This window comes from Pantherophis guttatus, chromosome 9 (genome assembly GCF_059756535.1).
Source record: "Pantherophis guttatus breed Tessera chromosome 9, ASM5975653v1, whole genome shotgun sequence".
NCBI lineage: Eukaryota > Metazoa > Chordata > Lepidosauria > Squamata > Colubridae > Pantherophis > Pantherophis guttatus.
Window position 1 is genome coordinate 9,016,947 of NC_142071.1, and position 21,631 is coordinate 9,038,577.

The 21,631-nt window shown below is 37.2% G+C and overlaps 1 protein-coding gene across 1 annotated transcript; it reads left to right on the plus strand.

The window, feature by feature from the left end:
• Positions 1-3,559: 3,559 nt before the first annotated feature.
• On the plus strand, positions 3,560-21,374 carry BNIP3L (BCL2 interacting protein 3 like). The gene is made up of 6 exons (XM_034436849.3): positions 3,560-3,834; positions 10,643-10,829; positions 13,350-13,422; positions 14,420-14,523; positions 16,301-16,450; positions 18,361-21,374. Exons 1-6 carry the CDS (start codon positions 3,750-3,752, stop codon positions 18,407-18,409), a joined length of 648 nt encoding a protein of 215 aa, XP_034292740.1. The 5' UTR covers positions 3,560-3,749; the 3' UTR covers positions 18,410-21,374.
• Positions 21,375-21,631: the final 257 nt, after the last annotated feature.

Here is a 21,631-nt window from a genome sequence, read left to right on the forward strand (position 1 = left end):
CTACCACGGCTCTTCTATATATTTTTAAGAATATAATCCAGGCCATTAGTTTTCAAATGAGGACTATATATTTATTAGTTTCAGGAGCTATGGGCTTGAATGCAAGACTGGTGGTGATATTATGAAGTCCCATTAATGGGCTGGAACTGTTTCACATTTTTATTTTGAGGAATAACTTTGTTTTACTCCTTTAGGTACAACATGCCTGGTTGAAAGCTTAGCTGGATGCTTCTTACATTCCTTGATTTATTTCTGGAAACTAATAGAAAAGCACACTAGCTAATATTGTGTGGTCATTCTTGTCATTTTCTCTTTTGAATTAAAGATACCAGGAATTCGTTCTAGGACCTTTTTGTATGTCAAATAGTATGTCCTCTGCCATTAAGTACAGATTGCCCCACCCTTGAGGAAAAGAGTGCTAGCCTAGAGTGTGTGATGGTTTCTAATCTGGTACACAAAATAGGTATGTGAGCACAGCAAAATCTGAATGATTATCCCCACTCCAAAATGACTCATTTTGGGTGGTTGCCAGACCCCTTTGGCTCCATCTGAAATGACCATGGGAATGCATTCCCAAAATCTATTTGCATTGCAAAGTGGGTGAGAATGAACCGCTTTGTCCAAAAGATGTTCAGAAATTTAACAGAGTACTTGTGTAGCCTTTCAGGAAATAAGCCAGAACTCTACAACTGACTCTTATTCCATGTTCTGCACTATACAGCTCGAAACCACTCCTGGGGAAAACACTCATTAGCCTGAGGGATCTTTAGGCATGACCCATGGGGGAGGAATCATTTTGATCACCTGAGATGAGATCATCATCATTCCTCAAACATGTATGAAAGGAGCAAAACAACACCTGGTTTACAATTTTTAAAAAAAGAAGGGGGGGGCATGTGGAATTTTGTATTTGCTTGGAGTTGAAATAAAATGAAACAGCTTTATGTACTGTTTTATATGTTCAAAAGGTGCGGTTCTATTTTCAATCGTGTGGTTCTTATCTGCAACTATAATTAAAATTTCGGTGCTGAATACCAGTTCCAATAAGCTGCTACATACATACTTATTAGCTGATTTAAGCAAGGCTTAATTATCTTCCTATGCAAGGAAGAGATGGAGAAATTTTGTGCCCACATGTGCTGTCCACTTGTTCTTGGTGCGATCAAGAATCATGATTGACTTATTTGGAACAACTCAGGATGTTCAGTTTTAAACTGTATTTTAATAGTTAAACCTTTTTTCTGAAATTGGTAGATATAGGAATTGTGGTTAATTGGAAATTCTTGACTGTGGGCTCATGCAAAAAGAAGAGTATGGCAGGAAAGACCTATTAATATTTTGGACTGTTGAGATAAAATACCAGTGTGATCAATATCCCATTCTAAAATAATTGCCTAACCAAATTTGAGTCTTTTGCTTTAAGTAGAAAGTGCTTTCAAGAAAGGTGGAAAAACCAGAACAGTGTGTACATATGAACAAATTAGGGAAAATGATATATGGGGGGTGGGGGTGGTGCAAAACTGACAGGTCAATTATTCAAAATAACAGCATAGTAATGACTTCTAGGATAATAGAAATGTACGGCTTAATGCAGTTTGTTCCTTCTTTATGTTCAGATGTTGTTTTGTATGGAGGGACATTTAGTAGAAGACATCAAATTTCTCTCCAGCACATATATACACATGTCTAAATGTTTGTTATTTAATTTATTAAATTCATATGGCCACCCAACTCACACAGTTATAGAAGTACTTCGGGATGAACATGATCAAGATTTTTAATAGTTTGATTTATACTGCATATCTGAATTGTTTCAGGAATTCAGCACTCAGAAATCTAGAAAGCAACTGATTTCCAGGTACATCCACGGACTAGGAATGTGTGCACCCATGTCTGCTCCCTGCTTTTAGCTTTTAGCTTTATTTTCTTGATGATGGCCTGCATGGGAAGGCTCTATTTCCCACTTTTTAATATAGGGTAGTGGAAGGATGCATTTAGATGGACAGCTCTTGTTGGTTAAAGGATATTTGTATGTTTCTCTCTTTCCTTCCAGAGATCCCTAAATGAGATCTTTGGGGGCAATGCGAGCTATTGGATAATAAAAGCCTTGGCTGCAAGCATCTGTCTACTGTCTACTGAGAAACATACCCACACAAATAACTAATGAAAGTACAGTAGCCAAGTTGTGGTTAGCCTGAGCTGTGTGTACACTGAAGCAGAAAGGCTTAAGTTTTGGAAAAATGCAGAAGATGGCAACCAAGCTGATCAAGGATAAAGAATTGAGCAACTTTACCAGGAAAAGTTAATAGCTGTAGGATTAGTTCAAAACAAAAGAAACTGAAGGAGATATGTTCAAGGTGTATAAAATCAGGTAAAGAGGAGGGTAGCCCCTTCAATATATTAGGAATAGGGTCTTCCAAGTAACTGGAAAAGTTATAAGGGAAAGAAAAAATATTCCACACAGCTTGGAATTGCATATGGAGTTCTTTATCATGAAGCATAATGATGTTGACCACTGGATAGCTTTCAAGAGAGAATCGTGGAAAGTTGTGCTAGCAAGGGACTCGTTGAAAATTAAGTTTTTCCTCCAGGCGCCAATTGTAGAGGGGACTATGGAAGGGAAAAAGGAATGCATCATGTCAATCTGATTGTGAAAAGCAATTGGCAAGGAGAAACAAAATGCCTCAACCTTGGCAGTTTTAAGATGTGTGGAGTTCAATTTCCAGAATTGCGCTAGATTAAGATAGATCTTGGTTTGACCCTGAATGGCTATTCTTTCCGATTTTGAATTTTATTCTGCATTTTAAGCATGTGCAATACTTAATTATCCATTTCTTGATAAAGATTTTTAGGCTGGATCTGGATGGGGAGGAACTCTTAGCACTAAACTGATGGACACATGCAGTAAGTCTGTCCCTAAGCTTAATAAAAGTAGGTGCACTTCTTCCTCTCCTTCTGTTCTAAGACGGTGAAGCGTGCAGTTCCTGACATTTATGAAACTTCAAGACATACTATCGAAGTAGAGAAAGCCAAAAACATGTTTTGTGCATCAGTTTTTATCTTTAGAGGATCAATACCCCCTTTGTTTTTAACAAAAGTGGGGGAGGAAACAACCTTCCTGGATGTCTATTATTTTCTAGGTAACTATTTGTAGCACTTGTAAAACAGTTCCAATCTGTTATCATTTCAGTAGACATTTTCCAGATCCCCTAGTTTGGTTACAATCTTGGATTTCCTAGTGGTCCCCTATCCAGGCATCACCCTGCTTAACTTTTTAAACCATCATCCCCTGATTTTATTATGAACCCCAAGCTATAATGTCCCCAGTTCGGCGCATGCGCAGCAAAAGAAAAAAAATAGTCCACCAGGCAGGTGGGGGCTGTTGGTTGAGAGAAGCTGCGATCGAGGACAAGCATGCGCATTCCCGCCTGGGAACACCACGCCCCCCTCTCCGGCTCCGAATGGCCTACGTGAGGAGCGTCAGGGAGGAAAGGCTGCCATCTGCTGTGAGTGGGCGGGGCCTGTGCCCAGGCTAGGCGCCAGGCTTCCACGGCGCGTGCGCAGCGGCTCGGCGGAGGCGGGGTCGCTGGGGCTGGCGTCGGGGAGCGTACAGATAGCCACTCGCGATCCCAGCTGTGCTGCTGTTATCGCCGCCGCCGGTCTTGTCCTCGGGAGCTGCCTCCGCGCCTCCTCCACACGCTGCCTCGGACGGACCAGCTCCGCGCTCGCCGTCACCCCGTTCCGCCGCCATGTCGTCCCCTCAGGACTTGTCTCACCACAACAATAACAACAACCTGCCGCCCGAGGGGACGCCCACCGAGCCAGGCCTCAACAGTGAGTGGGGGCTGAGGGCGGGTCGGGCGGCTGCGGCGGCGGCTCCCCTTCATCTTTCCCCTCATCATCTCCTTTCCTCAACCTTCCCCGCTCCCGCGCGAGAAGAAGTGGGGTTTCCCCCCCACCCTCAAGTGACGGTTGGCCTCCCCCCCCATGGCAGGGATTGGCTGGTCCCCTGGCCGCACGAGCCCCTGTGGACCAATGAGAGAAAGGGTGGGTGGCAGCGCGGGGGGGGGAGAGGGAGCGGGGCGAAGGGACACCTGAGCGAATGGTTCAACTTTCCCAACTGGGAGTCTTCTGGACTACAACCCCCATAATGCCTTCGCGTTAGCATGGGAGTTGGTGTGGTGGGGAGGGGGAAGCAGGGCGATTGATATTAGACGGTTTTGAATATCATTCTTTGGGCAGCCTCAAATGGGGCACGTTGCTTTCCTCAACCCCATTTCATCCCTGTACACCAGGGGTCTCCAACCTTGGCAACTTTAAGCCTGGCGGACTTCAACTCCCCTGCTGGCTGGGGGATTCTGGGAGTTGAAGTCCGCCAGGCTTAAAGTTGCCAAGGTTGGAGAGCCCTGCTCTACACAACAACCCTCGGAGGTCGGTTGAGCCTGGAGCCATCAGGTGATTTTGACTCAGCTGGGGATGGGAGTCTGGATCTTCTCTGCTTTTTTTTCCTGAGCCTTTCACTGCCCCTGGTTCAAAAATGGGGAGGGAGGGCAGAAGGAGATGAATAGGAAGGGAATGAGCTGCCTTTATTTATTGTTTATTGGTTCGATTTATATGCCGCCTTTCTCCGGAGACTCAGGGCGGCTTACAATGTGTTAAGCAATAGCCTTCATACTTTTGTATATACCTGCTTAGTAGGGCTTTCGCCCCCCCCCCAAGCGTTGTTCTTTTTTATACAAAGTCAGCTTATTGCCCCCACAAACCGGGTCCTCATTTTACCTACCTCGAAAGGATGGAAGGCTGAGTCAACTTTGAGCCTGGTGAGATTTGAACTTGCAGTAATTACAGCAGCTGGTGCTACTTAACAGCGCTTTAGTCTGCTGCGCCACCAAGGCTCTTACCTTCCATGGGAAGGAGTCCCATTGAAATGAGAAGAGCGGCTGAGAAGGTGTTTTCCTCAACCTGGAATCTCCAGTCTCTGGAAATTAATAAGGTTATTGTACCACCCATCATGTTCTGTCTACGGAGGTTCTCAATCATCCAGATCATGGTTGTCCCGAAGGTGTTTTTTTTCCCCTCAAAAGGGAACTGTATTTTCTTGGGTTTTTTTTTCCTTTCAAAACATTTTGCTTCTCATCCAAGAAGTTTCTTTAGTTCTGAAGCGAAACGTCTTCAAAGGGAAAAAAAAAAAAGTTCAGTTGCCTTTTGGAAAAAAGCACCTTTGGGATGTTCGGCCAACATTGCCTCCTGATGGCATCTCGCAGTGGCTTATACTTTAAAAAAAAAAAACACCTTTCAAGATTTAAAGTTTATTACCCATTTTATTTTCTTAGCTTTAAAAAGTCTCTTTTCCTCCCTGAAAGCTATCAAGGGTGACATACTGCCCATTTAAAAATAACTCTGAAACTTTTCAAGGCATTAGGTTAAAAAGTGTGTACCAGAATGGTCTTAAGCTTTTGTTCTGTACTCTCTTTGTTCTTTGTGTTCAGAATAATGATGAATCTACTTTTCTGATGTTTGTTATGTCATGGTATTTGTCTTTTAGTGCTGATGCTTGAAGAAACTTGTTTTTCCTCCTCACTCCCCCCACCCCCTTGTAATATGCCACAGGGAATTTAGTTATTGCACTGGATTAAGTCTACGACTCAGGTTGAAAAGTGGCTGTCCTTGTATGGTAGATTGCTGCCAGGTTAAAAAGGAGACAAATATGTATGATTGCTGTGCAACAGTCATCCAAAAGGAGAGTCATTCCTTTTAACAGTGGGAGGTTTATGGACAGAGTTGATGAGGTGAGGTGATGGCATGTGACTGGTCTCCGGGTATTATAAGGCAGAATGGAATGGAGCTTTGTAAAAGAAGTACAAATTAGTGATACTTTTTTTCAGGATAGAAGGAACAGAGAGTTGAATCCAGTTTTTATAACCCTTTTAAACATTTTGTTGAAGGAAAACTGTATTAACTTGCATAAAATAAGTATCAATGGACTTTGGTTGCTGGGTTGTAAAAAGGATTTCACAAACAATTGTGAGGAGTAAATACCTCTTTAAGTTATGGAATGAGTGAATTGTGAATGGATGCTTCAATGGAGTAAATTGTTTATTTCTTTGCTAGTGGCCTTAGAAAAGGAGCTACAGTTGATGGCCTGGGTGGGGACTGGAGTGTTCAGAATGGATTTATTTAGCTGCCAAATTCTGTGTGTATAGTATTATTCTCTTGTATCCAGGTCAGTCAGGTCTTCTATTGTAAATTTTCATTCAGCTTGTGGAGATAGCTTTGAGTTGTACTATGTATCTTTTGGATAAGTACTGTATAATGTTTTTTGTTGTGGTATGACTTTTTGGTCTTTAAGCAGGATTCTCTGATTTGTGTTTAATGTTTTGTTATTGTTAATGTTTTTTCTGAGTTAATTGTGTTTGGGGTTTTGAACTCTTGCACATAAAAAACCTTTTTGTTTGGATTTTTTGGTGGGAGGGGGTAAATTAGTATAATTAATACAATTACATTAATTTATTGCATTGATATTGTGCCACAATCAGATGTTACTTTCAGCTGCATTTTAAGGAAATATTTGAACCCGGTGTAAATATTTCTTGACCTGCATTGTGTTATAAAACTCCATATGATTTTCTCAACAACTTATAGTAGTAAAGAAATATACATAGTTAAATTATTCAGGGGAAGTTGTTCCTCATTTTGTTGAAATAGCAATATGAACAAAAAGCTTGTGAGGAAAATTAAAGTTACTGATAATATTGCACAGAACAGTTGAAGGAAAAAGGTTAAGGAACTGTTATCTTCCTATGTTCTTTTTTTTTTTTTAATTGAGCCCTTGCTTTCTTGTCTTCTTAGCCTTCTTAAAGAAAACATGGTTCCCTAATAGTTCCAAAGGAAATGCATAGAAATCATTCATATATAGAAAGGCCTTAGTGAAAACTTTATGGGTACCCATCATTCTTTCATTGCGGATACTTTAATGTTGTGTTTCCATTTTTTTTTTAAAAAAAATGCTTTTACTTTGTTATAAACTGTTCAAACTCTGCTAGGAATAGGGCAGGTTACAAACATTGTTAAATAAATATAAAAGAGGACAGGACTGTTAGGAGATACTTCAGTCATATGATTAGACTATACACACATAAAGAGAGGGAATGTGTATATTTACAGAGAGGTAAACCACACTAAAATGCCTCTGTTACTTCATCAGGGTTTTGCTACATTACCACCTTGTTAGAATTTTTTATGTTTATAACCTCCAAGCATAGAAGCAAATAATATCCACATGACAATGAACCATATGGCTAAGTAATTGTATAAATATCGAATGGTTATGAATTTACTATGTAATTGTACATGTGATATAAAATAGCTGTACATGCAGGAAGAGGAGTGGACAGAAGACATAGTGTGTTTGAATTTACATGTATATTTTTTAAAAAGTAATTTGTAGGATTTTTTGACTGCCAGTTGTTTAATAGTGACATAATTTCTTCCCTTAAATTCTATTGCTGAAATGAAGAAAACTAGAGGTAATAAATGTAATAAAGAATAGATTTTTATTTCAAAAGAGTCTTAGCTTAATTTTTTGCTGATTACACAAGACGAATTTGGTGGATGAAAATTCTTTTAATTTCTAATGTATGTTGTTCTGTATGTTGTATGATTTTTCTATAATTATTGGAACTTTGGTTTTTAATGCATTTTAAAACAAGTTGATTCCAAATGATTTGATTTTGCAGTTGATTCATCATTTTATTTTGTTACATTTATAACATGGATTTTGTTTATAGGTTTAAAACATCATACATAATGCTCCTTGCTATACCCTCTTCCCTTTACTCCACAATAATAACTCTTATTAAGAGAGGTTAAGTTGAAAGAGGGTTGGGTCAAAGTCACTGAGCTTCCATGGTTGAGGATGGACTAGAACTTGGCTCTTTCCCTTTAAGCAGGTCATCACATCGGCTTTTGACTTCTCTGCATGTTTAATGGTTACTAGTAACAGTTAAATCCTGTTTTCAGTTAATAAGATCATATACACAAGCATGGACACAGATTTGCCATGACAGACTAATACAGGTAGTCCTTGACTTACAACAGTTCATTTAGTGATCGTTCAAAGTTACGACACTAAAAAGGTGACTTATGACCATTTTTCACACTTATGATTGTTGCAGCACCCGCATTTTCATGTGATTTACATTTGAATGCTTGGCAACGGACATTTATGACCGTTGCAGTGTCCCAGAGTCATGGGCTCCCTTTTTGTGATCTTCTGACAAGCAAAGTCAGTGGGGAAACTAAATTCATGTAGAACCGTGTTACTAATTCAAGAATTGCAATGATTCATTTAACAGATGTGGCAAGAAAAGTCAGAATATATACACCTGGCCTGGAAAGCTTGCTAGTAGTCTTAATACATTTACTGTGTAGACCAGGACTGTAAAACTTGTGGCCCATGGGCCGGATCTGTCACGCGCTGGCCACCCCCATGCCTGGTTTAGCGAAGGGAAAAGTCACGATACGTCACGTGACACCGCTGTGATGATGTGAGTTTGACACCGCTGGTATAGACCCTTAAAATGTTTGCAGTATAATATAACATGCTTGACTTTACCACTCCTGAGCCAAAAGGGCAAGTATGTTCTCATAGGGAAGCCTTCCAACAGAGCAAATGGAAGATCATTCAATCAAGCCTGGTACAAGATTGTGTAATAATTAAGCAATTCCAAAGTGAAAGGATGTTTGGTTGGAAATGTTTGCTGTTTTGAGTCCCAAATTCCAGAGCAAAACTATTAGGGACTAAATTCAATAGATTTTGCCATTCTTGACTGGGTTACACTTTTTAAAAAGAACCATGGCACAGACTCTGCAATTTAACTAATGGGATCTGTTTCTAGCCTAAATGGAATTTGTCAGAAATTATTACAGTAATCAGGTCTATTAGATAAAGGTTCAGTTTTAACCAAAAATTAAACATTGCCACCTAAGCATGAATCTCTCCACCTTTAGTAGAGAGCCAATTTGATGTACTGATGCTGTCCTAGAAACCAGGAGAGTATGAGTTCTAGTCCTACCTTTGGCATGAAAAACTGGCTGGGTGACTTTGAGCTAGTCATATTCTCTCAGCCCAATCCACCTCACAGGATTGTTGTTGTGGGGGAAATAGGAGGAAGGTGTTGTGCATGTTTGTCACCTTGAATTATTTATAAAAAAAATAAAGGCAGAATTTCCTTTAAAAAAATCTAATAAAGTAAATTAGCCTCCAGCTGAAGGATGGAATTTGGATCTGAAGTATTGCTTTCTGGGATCTGAAGTATTGCTTTCAGGAAATTGGACTGAAAGCTGAGAGTACTATAATGGTTGGAATATGGACTTAACTGGATTCCTTATGAAAGCTGAGCCTTAAGTAATGCAATAGAAGCAGATATGAATGTTTCCTTTCACATAGAAAAACCCTAAAATACCTATTGCATTTTCAGCTTCTTCTTGCCTGGGTCATAAAATAGTAACTCCAGATATGTAAAACATTTAATTTGCTCAGTGATATTCCCTTGGATGTTCCAAGTTTTTGATCCAGAGTTTTGGAGGAAGAAAAATAGAACTTTGTGTTATATAATCAGAAGATTATTATCTGTACAGTGTTAAATTAGATTCTGTAATGTTCTTCTGAGAGTAATCGGTATCTTTGATAAGATCATCTCCATAAAGTCACTGAACCTTTGCTGGCCATTGGAGAGATGAGAGTTCAGTTCTTACAAGTCTGTAAACTAGAAGTAGAAACATAGAGGAGCTAATTAAAAGGCTCTGCCAAATCTGTTTCTGGTTCAGATTACTTATTATCTATAAGATGCCCCAAAGGATTCATCTTACTTGCAAGCCTGTGTTCATCTTCTGTAGCTTATAAATTAGTAGTAGGCATAGTTGGAGGCATAAAACGTACCTCACAAAAATTTCTCTTCAGATGGAATCAAAGGTACTCTCAAAATTCCAAGTGCAGCATATAGTGGTAGGTTTACTTAAGTATTTTTCACCAATGTGTTGTAAGCCTTAAACCTTCCTGTTCTAAAGCCTATTGCTCCTTGACAAAATATTCTGTACCAGCCAGCCCTGAAGTTGCATACACAAGTTCTTGGCATATAATTAATTAATGCTCAAGAATTTATAGGGTAGTTAGCCAGGTAGTTAACTCAACTCTACTGAGTTTCTTAAACCTAGGAATGATCACTTCCAGAACCCAATTGCTAGGAATGAGGACAATGGTTACCGGTAATTGTGTATTTTCAATGTATGTGCTTTTTATTGCAAATTGTGAATTTCTGTTTGTTTTTTTTTAAAGTCCTTATCATGATTTCTTATCTAGGATTCCAGAAATAACAATTCTAGTTACTTTGTATGTTGTTTTTAAAAACTATTTCTACATTACCAATTAGAAATATAGAAAGTTGTTTGCATATACACTTTACAATAATAGTTCAAAATAGTTGGGAGTAAATAAAACATTATTTTCTTTTTTTCCGTTCTCAAACGGAACTTTTTTCAGTTCTCAAAATTTGGTATGACTGCATATTTCTGCATGTAAATGTTAAATGCTCTATTTGGACTTGGCCTATAGTTTCTGATGAGATATCTGGCTGTTCAATAGGTTCCTGGGTAGAACTGCAGATGAATGGGAATGGGAATGACAATGACAACAGCAATGCAAAAAATGGGGGTCTAGAACATGTTCCTTCTTCATCTTCCATCCACAACGGAGATATGGAGAAGATACTTCTCGATGCTCAGCATGAGTCTGGACAAAACAGTTCAAGGGGTAGTTCTCATTGTGACAGGTAAGCATTTATTTTTTACATTTTAAAAAATATTTTGGAATGAGTTATTTTTTGGAACTGTCACTAGTATTTTATTTCCTAGAATGCAGTTTTAGCTGGATTTACGCCTTGTATTAAGCCAAAGTTTACATTAAGTATATATATATAAATGAGTTGCTATATAAATATGCTAAATAAATATGTAAATTGCTTTTTGAGGACTTTTTCAGTTTTATTAAAGTTTTTTTATATTGTATAAGGGAGGCTAGAAGGAAATTCTGAAGGAAAAATATTTTTCAGTTGGGTAACTGCCCCACATAATCAGTTATTGTTTAAATCTACTGTTTATTTTTGAAGAATCTTTTGCAGTAGATACTTGTTATTTATGGAATAGGATGGGACAGAAATCTGTTCCTTTACTAAAAATAATTATGTGGGCAAGAATACATTATGTTTATATTGTAGTCTATTAAAATGGTAATACACTTAACAAGGCACTAAAACCACGGAATTAAAAAGTCAGTCCTTCATTAGTACACTAGGTCTGTGATGCGTTATATTACATCTATGCCCTCAAATTGACTGCTTCTGTTAAAGATGATTATCTTCACTGCTTAAAAGTTTGAAGCCTTTTTTAATAAAATGCTCTTTGTGGCCTTGTTTTTCAATGTGTTATGAAGCAGATCTTCATCAGATCACTGGAATTGCATGTATTAGGAATTCTCTACTTATTATTGGAAGTCACAAAGATAATAAAACTAATAAAAGCAACACTAGCCTTTTAAGTATTATAAAAAATATACTTTTTTCCTATAGTCAAATTGTAGAAATAGAAGCATGTCCTGCTAGTGATTGTTCATCTCTTAATATGCTGTGCATCTGATGATTAAAGATTAAAGATGTCTTAAACATCAATTTCAGTCTGATGCTGGTATGTTGCTTACCAGGGAAGAGAGCTGGTTCAGGAATTAGATACTGAATGATTTAGTGGAGGTGGGTGTGACTGTATTTCCTCCCAGGAAACAACAGAGGAGGAGTTCAACTTCTATAAAGAGGAAATCCTTATTAAAGGAAGGAGCAAGGGAAAGGCACATAAGCAGAGACAAGTAGACAAATGTGAAAGTTAATTATCAAATAGGTAGGGTAAAGAACCTGATGCTAAATTAGCCACTATCAAAACAAAAAAACAGATATTGAATTTCCTGCCACAGAAAGAATAGCTTTTTAATATAGAATGGACAAAAGAAAAAGTCTCAAGCAATGTGAATGCTAATTATTTTAAATAGAACTTACATTTAATATCCAGCAGTTGCTTAAAAAAATGTCTTCATAACTTTTTTGCAATAAATTACTGATCAGAAATTTCTGTATTCCTATGTGCCTGGTTAAGTTATTTCAAGTCCACTTGCCAAGGACAGTCTTAGCAGCTAATGATACTTTTTTTTTGTTTGTTGCTGTTATCAACTTTGAACATAAACGTTTAACTGCTTTTGCAGTCCTCTGAGAAAGCACCAGATAAAAACTGTTTGAATTGAAATTTCTAATTTAGAGAAGGCCAGCCTTAGCCATAACCAACACATTAATGTACAATCATTTGTTTCATACTGCTGATATATCAATATTGGCTTTTTCCTCAATAAAAATTATAAAGTAGTTTCATGTGCATTTATTCAATTTTGGCCCTGTCTGTTTCCTCAGAAGAGAATTAAGAATGCTTTTTTCTCATTGGGGCTCTCTTAACACCAGTATTCCCCCCGACAGTCAAGCACTACCTGTGGGGAAATAAGCCTGATCTGGAGAGCCTTCTGGACTCATGATTCCTCCTCAAGCAGGTAGAAGCTGTGGCAAAGAGAACTTTTGCTCAACTTCAGATGGGGCAGTCTTACCTGCTGCAGAAGGACCTGGTTGCAATAACTCTTGTCCTCATTATCACTTGGTTTGATAAGCACAATGTATTTTGCAAGGGAATTACTTTAAAAGCTACTTGGAAACTATGAGTTGGTTTCCAGGTACAATTTAAAGTTTGAGTTTTAAACCTGTGAAGTCTTTTATGGCTTGATACCAGGTAATTTGCAGGACTGCCTACACCCATCTTGAATCAGTCCAATCTACTAGATCTCTTATTGAGAATTTCCTTGTAGTCCTTCACTTCTGACAGGAAAAGAAAGTCAAGGAAAGGAATAGTCTCCCACGGTAGTAGAAATCAGGCTATCCCTTTCTTTCATAGCTTTTAGGAAGAAGCTTTAGGAAGCTATTCTTTAGAGAGTTCTGATGATACAACATACTGTGCTGTCTTTTTATTTATATTGCATTGATCTTATTCCTGTTGTATCTAAAGGTTTTATGGTTTAGTGATTAAGTTGCAGTTTTAAAGTACTGCAGACATTTTATTATCTGAGCCACTGAAAACTCATATATTAATAGGATATAAAACATTAAATAAATATTCTTTTGTAATAGGTGTAAATGAAAATTAATAACAATGCTTTGTAATCACATTTTATAGAAAACTAACAATGATAATATCTTTCTTTTCTGCAGTCCTTCTCCTCAAGAAGATGGACAGATAATGTTTGATGTGGAAATGCATACAAGTAAAGACAATAGTTCTCAGGTATTTTCCTTCCATTTACCTACAATCTTGTTTGCGAAGGATTAAGGTAGCACAATTTTAAAACTCTATTCTAGCAGTGAGTTTTTATTCATTATCTAATCCTGATAAATAATCTCATTGCTGTATTTTTTTTCCGGTGGAGAGGTATTCTTTTTATTTAAAATTAAGCTTTTGTGCTCCTACAGGCATTTTAACTTGTATTGTTATGGCAAGAAGTCTTTGATAACATACTTGTGTACCTTTCTGCCTCCCAAAAATTGTCAGTCAGCAGCTGGTTATTTAAGACAGCTTCAGATAATATATTAATTTTTGTGGCAGGGTAACTAAAGTTTTGAACAAACTTTTTGGATTTTAATTAAGAATATTGCTCTCACCCATAAATAGTTTAAGTCATATTTTTAGAAGTTGTTCTGTAGTAAATTGCCTGTAACCTTTAGCTGTTTGTTTAATCTCATTAAAGACTTAATCATTACAGTTATACTTAACTGCTATCTAGGATTTCAGGATCTTCAAGATGTAGGTCTATTGTAAACTGATTCATATAAGTCAAAGCAATAAGAATATTAAATATAGGAAGAGAAGATGACAGGGCAAAGAGAGGACTTACTTTTAGATAAATATGTAACAAACAGATTATTTGTTCAGTTTTTGTCAAACTGAGTTATTTTCCCAGCTGTATTTTGAGCCCTTCCATAATTTGAGACCGACTTGATAGCTTATGTTTATTCTTTGTATTATGATAATTACTTTTTGAAATAAAAGAATACATTTGATAAAGGCATGCTTTGGGCTAAGTAAGCAAAGCACAGTTTCTTATAAATGACATAAAACTAGTTCAAATGAAATTTTTTAGTTGTCGTTCCTGATTTGAATTTTTATAAAACTGTCAGAATTGCCAGCATAGTCTGCCTATCTCCTGATCAATGCTCTGCGGGAAATACCAAGAGGAACAATTGAAGTAAAAGAATTACAGAATTTATTTATTATGTATTTTCAGTCTGAAGAGGAAACAGTAGAAGGCGAAAAGGATGTGGACGTTTTGAAGAAAAGTGCTGACTGGGTATCAGATTGGTCAAGTAGACCAGAAAACATTCCTCCCAAGTGAGTTGAAATCCTTTGTAATAAATATACTTTTGCTGAGAAGAATTGTTGATTTCAACAGTATATTAAAATAATTATTTTAATTATAAGCTTCAGAAAGCTAAGAGTAAACAACCCAATCAAGGAACCACCAAGATCACTCCCACCAAAACTAACTGGGCAAGCCATAAAATGAGAGCAAACCCCACTTCCTTGGAGCACATGTTGTTACCTAGTTTTGTAATGATATGTCTGCAAGAAAACTATCAAGCTCAAAGAGCACCAAGGACCCTGTAAAATAATTATAAAAAGTAAGCTCAAGAACTGTTTTTCTTACCAGGAAAACCCAGATGAGATTCTGAGTTTCATATTTGTAAGGCTGTAACAGTCTATTGCAATTTCCATCCATCTTTATTAGAGTGCTACTTTTGAAGAGTAGCTACTCATAGGAGTCAAAGAAAACAACATCCTTTAATAGTATTTCTAGATAAGAAAGTTAGAAGTAAGGTAGAAAACTATTTTTACTCTTTCCCTGGCTTTGCATCACCCTCAGAGTCCTAGTCACAATTTGCTCAAAATTAAAAATGTGTTTCCCTATCACACCATTGTGTCCCATAGGTTTCTGCTAAATCATTTCAGGTTGACTAAGGTTTGACAGAAACAAAACCTAGAATGTTTCTATCCCATATTTTGGCCAAACCCGAAGAGATTTTACAGTGATTTTATGGGTCATGTAGCCAATGCATCTGTGTGTAGAGCCTCTTTCCTTCTCTCCTCTCAGGACCTACCAGAGCAGCATAGTCCACTATCCTACCTACCCTCACTGAAGTCCCAGTATGGCATATCCCATCAACCTGCCCAAAGGTCAACCTTTCGAATAAACCACCCAAAGCCAGCTGTTTTGCACATTCTGGGTCCCTTTCAACTGAGTTGCCAAATTTTAGCTAGGAAGTTCTTTGCAATTTTGAGGCAAGAAATCCATGAAAGCTGTTGATCATAATTTAGATGTAGCAGTTCTTTATCACCTCTATCTTAATAAAGGCAGAAAAAAGGAAAACTCCCCTCCATGAAATAATTTTTGCATACTTCGTCTTAGTACTTTGGCCTTCTTTGTCCAAGGTCAAATACAGCAGAGCCACTAAAATGTTGCTCACCGCTGCATTCCAGGGAATTAACCATCAATTTGCTTATGTTTGTTGCCTTGCTTCTTAACACAAATATGCTGGGTTTGTTTTCTAGAAATGAGTCAAACCTAACACGGGTTCTTCTTGATATAAATTGCCTACCTTTATAAGAGTGTAAAGGGTGCTTTGTTCATCAGCAGCATGAGAAAATAACAGTTTTTGCTCCTATGGACCACTGTAGTCTGATCTCATTATGTATTCACCATGGAAGCAAAATTGTTCCATGCTTGAAAATATCGAAGAAGTAATTTAGCTAGACTTAATAGTTTAATCATGGCTCACTAATTTGAACTTGTTCATTTCCTCATTTCTGCTAAGACTGATCTAATGTTTGTTAGATACCCAAGAATGCTCTTCTGGTTTAAGATTCTTAAATTTGAAGAAACATCTATAACAAAATGCAAATAAAGTTTGACATGCAGATTTCCTGTTATGTAAAATTGGGATGATTCTGTTAGAGATTTCTCAGCTATTGGCCCATGTTTTCATATCTGAAAGAGGGCTTTCCATTACAGTTCTTAACTCTTGCTTTATTGTTGTTTTCAAATATCAATATATTCTATACAATATATTCTATCCTTCTCTCCCCCTCCCCCCCCGCCCCGCTCTTTCAGGGAGTTTCACTTCAGACATCCTAAACGAGCAGTGTCTTTAAGTATGAGAAAGAGTGGAGCTATGAAAAAAGGTGGCATTTTCTCAGCTGAATTTCTTAAGGTTTTCATTCCGTCTCTGTTCATATCTCATGTTTTGGCTTTGGGACTAGGGTAAGTATGACTACATTCATTGAGTGATCGGAATGATGAGGATTATTTTCAATGGTTCTTAAAGCTTTGAATTCCAGAATTGTTCCCAGCAACTTCCAAGAATTGTGCTGGTGGGAGTGCCAGTGTTTTTGAAAAGAGAAGAAAATAAGCATATACATGGCTAGAGCAATATTGTATAGCAGAGTTAGTATAGGTCTGCCTGGAATGAGAGGGACATTATAAAATCAGCCGCAGGGAGAAAAACCCTAAAATATTTTCCCATCATTCTACTGTAGAGAGAAAATAAATTCCTGCTATTGCTTTTTTGAAAGGGTAACCTCCGCTCCTCCTGGGTCCCTTTGGATCTCTGTGAGTAGGTTGTTTCTTAGTAAGAATTGACGTTAAGCAGGAAGTGCTACTTTAACAAACAAAATGCAGAGCTAAACTTCAAGAAGTATTTTGTTAAAGGATGGATGTACATTATAGATGTCATGACAGCTTTTCTTAATAACAATTGGAGTTACCCTGATGAAAAAAACTGGGGACTTTTTGGTGGTGATGAATGGAAGATACATGAAGTTCTACTTAGCTGCCATGTATATAATACCCCAATTTGAGGGATTTATTTTCCTTTGAGCTTTTATTAAGGAGCTAGTTTAGGAACAAGCAGTAGAAACAATTATAAGTGTTTCTTACTTTAGATATCAAACAACAAGTGTTTGTTACTTTAGACATCTTGTATCCATCGCTGATAAACAACAAGCACAATTCCTATACTTCTTTAAAGGAACAATTGTCAGTTTTCAGAATGTTTTGAAAATCTGTAGATGTAATTTTCATGTTTCTTGATGTTACAATTACTTATCCTTTACCTTAAAAGCCTAATTTAAATGGTCTCAACAATGCCTTTATGTAGTTTTTGCCTGGGGAAGAGGAAATTGTAAGTGAGGAATGGTACTTGTGGGATCTACTTTATGTTTTGCTTTTAGATCCATGTAGAAAACCAAAGATAATGACTTTAGCTCTGGAGTTAATTTTCTATATCAACACCAAGGAGCTTATAATATTTCCATGCAAACAACTACTCTTGATCTGTTACATTAATAATAATCTATCAATGGTTATATGCGCTAGAGCAAGGGTGTCAAACTGGCAGCCTGCAGGCCGAATGCGTCACATGCAGGCCACGCCCACCCAAGCTCCATGAATGGGAAGAATGTCATGTGAGGCAACGTGATGCCGGAAGTTTGAGACCCATGCTCTAATAATTTAATATATTTCATATTTGTTCAGATTTAATATAAATAAATAACAAAGAGAATACTTCAGGAATGCAGGAGAAAAGTGTGCACAGTACCATGTGCTTTTTCAGATACCAGGCACCTACTTCTAATTAAAGAAATGGAGGTAGAAGATAGCAATAGCACTTAGATTTATATACCACTTCATAGTGTTTTACAGCCCTCTCTAAGCGGTTTACAGAGTCAGCATATTGCCCCCAACAATCTGGGTCTTCATTTTATCAATCTTGGAAGGATGGAAGGCTGAGTCAACCTTGAGCTGGTGAGAATCGAACTACTGGCAGTCAGCAGAATTAACTTGCAGCACTGCATTCTAAACAGTGTGCCACCACAGCTCAGATCCCTGTCCACCTACACAAAATAAACCATAGAGTTGCACCGTCTTACTTTCTTTGCCAACTGCAGGTGCTAATGATCTTCATGAAACATGTTAGATGCGCATCATGTTTGCATGCTTTGTAAAAAAAAAAATGGTACAAATGAGTACTAATGTTTCCTTAATACATTTTAATTTTCTTGATGGATGTTAGAATTGCAACATAGTTTGGAAGAATAAAGTAAGCTGAAAAAGTCTTTGGGGCAGGGGGCAGATATAAGTACCAATGTACTTTGCTTTGCATTTCATTGCAGTATCTACATTGGAAAGCGACTGACCACACCTTCAGCTAGCACTTACTGAAAGAAGCAGTGCACAAATCCTGGAAATCTTGTGATGATCTGTGAAGGAATTAATGTCCTACTAGTACCATTGGAACTTGAGACAATTCTAAGCATGATCTTCCTTCCCCTCCCCAACCTTCACCTTTTTATACATATCCCGGTTCCACTAACTCTTGGAATTCAGTATTGTGTTGGAACCCTGTGGAGGTGTTTCACTAGTTGTCTTTTCCCGACCACCTTCCGTATCCTGCAGGACACATCAGAGTTGCCTATCCGAGTTTACAGTTGCCTACATGTCACAAGGGCTTCTTTCAGTGCAAAATGCCACCAGCAAATTATAATCGTTATCAGTGATGCCTCTGCCATCTCTTTATTACAATACCAAATAATCTGCCCAGTGCTTAAATCAAATCTTCAGTATGACAAGTCCCATTTTTAAAAGAGACTGATAATTAACTGCTTATAAAACAAAAATAATTGGTAGGTTTATTTTCGTTCTGCAATTTATTTTGCAGTTGTCTTGGGTTAATTTTTTTTTTTTAATTTCAGGAGGCAAAAAACTTCACAGACATCAAAAAAGAATTAGAATTTGATTCCTCGGCAAGTTTGAATACCAAGTATCTGTCATTAGGTTGTGTTTCCATGAAGTAGTGAATTTATTTCTGATAGCATTGGCCAGCATTTAGGTTTTTAAAAACTATTTCATTTATTTGCATGCGAAGAAATTGCTAGTATTCTTCAGCATTTTATTTAATGGAAGTCTTCCTTTCAGAGTAGTTTGACTTGAAGTATCTTTGAAGTATTTAGACTCCGTGTAAAAAGAGATACCTGTATATTACTTGGGAACAGTCTTGCAGTTTTGGGTTGTTGTATTTTTAAAACCACAATATTTTGAGCTGTCTTCTGTGGTCGAGTTCCACTTCTTCCATATTCATGGTTTGAATCTCTCATTTGCAATTGCTGAAATCCTAAGGATTTTAGTGTCAAATTTTTATTACAGTCATAAATAGCATAAAAGATAATAACAGAGAAATCTCACTATGGGAATATTTTACATTGTTTTGCTTCAGATACACTTTTTCCCTTAATTCAAATTTTTAAATTTGATATCGACCAATATTCCTAAATAGATTTAGTTTGATGTTTAAGCTTTTATAGCATCATTTTGAAAGCTTTCCTTTAAATTGAGCTCTCCTCTGTATTTCCATGGAGAAGCCCCTGTAGTTTGCTTAGGTGAATATAGAAATAGCTTGCTATTGTCTTCTTCCACAAAGTTCTTTGACTTCCTCATTATTCGACTGTTCTTTGTGGTTCCCCCACACAGAAGTACTGACCTTGCCCATTTAATATTCAATGCCAGACTAGGTTTTTCAGGTGCTATTATGTGTGGGTATGTATATGTGTTTGTGGTACCTGCTGAGATTTTTTTCTTCCTGCTCATGCATGTGCTCTGCATGTTAATCATAGCAGGAGGTAGCACCTAGATGACTGGGCCTGGGTGTGGAAGGTAAGCAAAATTGGGTCTGATGAGTATTTAGAGGGGAAACCACATAGCAGTGCAAAGATTGCAGACTAGTCTTAGGGACTCAATAAAAACTGGAAGAAGCTATTGATAGGTTAGGTCCATATTTGTTGCCAAGAAAGCAACAGGGGCCTGTCGTGGATGTCCATCAGCAAGTAAGCTTAATTTGAAGAAGGCTTCACATGCTACATATTGAGGTAAGCATGGCTGATTTTAAAACTGGCAGAAATCAGTAGATTCTGCGATTTTATTAGACTGACAATAAAGCTTATGCAAAACCTTAAGAGTTGATAGACTTCTGAAAACTTAATAGTGCAAGAACAATAGCTAGTACCACTGAAATAAGTGAAGTGTGTGAAGTGAAGAGGATTTTAATGATATCCGTTCCTAAAATATCTTAGTTTCAGCCTTGTTTCTTTATAATTTACTGGAAATCTCAATCTTTCTCTCTCTTCCCCACTTCCATCCAGTAAATTATGCATATTCTTGAAAACCCATGAGAGGGTTTTCCTTTCAGCTTTGAATAGTAACACTTGTATTACTTGCAACTATGTATTTATTTCCTGTGTGGATATTGGAATAATTTTGAGGTGATTAAATAGAATAAGGATTGTTTAAAGCAACAATTAAAAGCCAAGTGTAGAAGTCTAGAGTACTTTTCAAAACCAATTATTTTATTGCATTTTTTTATAATTGGACTATGACATGTATAAAATTTGGACCATGTTTATTAAAAAGCGGGGGTGGGAGGGAATACACTCCTGTCCAAAATACATTATAATTAATCTGCAAGATGCTGTTTGATAAGATAGAAGGCCTATATGCTTGTGAATCAATACCTTCAATATTATTTAGGCATCTGTGAGATTAAAACTGATGGAAAAACATCATTGGCATTTATGTACCTGATCACTGTTGAGCTGGTTGCCACTGCAGTGTTCCAAAGCAGTATTTATTACTAACTGATTAGAAGCTTGAAATATCCTAACTTTTTATATTACAAAATGGACCAGTTTGTTAAAATTTGAAAGAGATATCAGTTGTAACGCTTTGTTTAAGTTAAACATTATTAAGTAGCTTTATACTTGTTTACAGTTTGAGGGAAAACACAGGCCTCATTTTTCAAGCAGTGAATGAAAAATGGGATGCAACATTTGTACATAGGATCAAGCAGAAATGCATAAGCTCGCACATTAGAAAAAGCAGCAGGCTGAACTGCAACACTAAACAAAGCAAACAAATTCAACTATTTACTACTTTTAAGAAATGAAAACCGAAAACTCACTTTTTAAAAAAACAACAAAAGACATATTGCTGAAATTATTGGAGTTAAATGAGCCAAAGTGATTATGCATTCTTCATCTTTAGTTAGCACTTTGTAACATGATAATATACAGTTTACAGTACATGTATAAGGTGTAGCTATAAAATTTTGTGCCATTAAAGCTGTCACAAAACTGAATTTGGTGGTTGCTTCTTGTCAGTGTTTTACCCAATGTTTAGATGATAGATTTCTGTGACTGCCTGAGACATTGCCAGGATGTCTTCATAAGGATCATGTTTAGATGTACCGTATATACTAAGTATTTTTTTAAAAGAACACTATTAAGGTTTTTGTAACAAATATGAATTCTGTGCAGTTACAGATACATACCAAAAACTTGTAAAGATTTGAAGTTGGTTGTTCAATGTCCCATGTAACTGCAAATACAAGTGCTC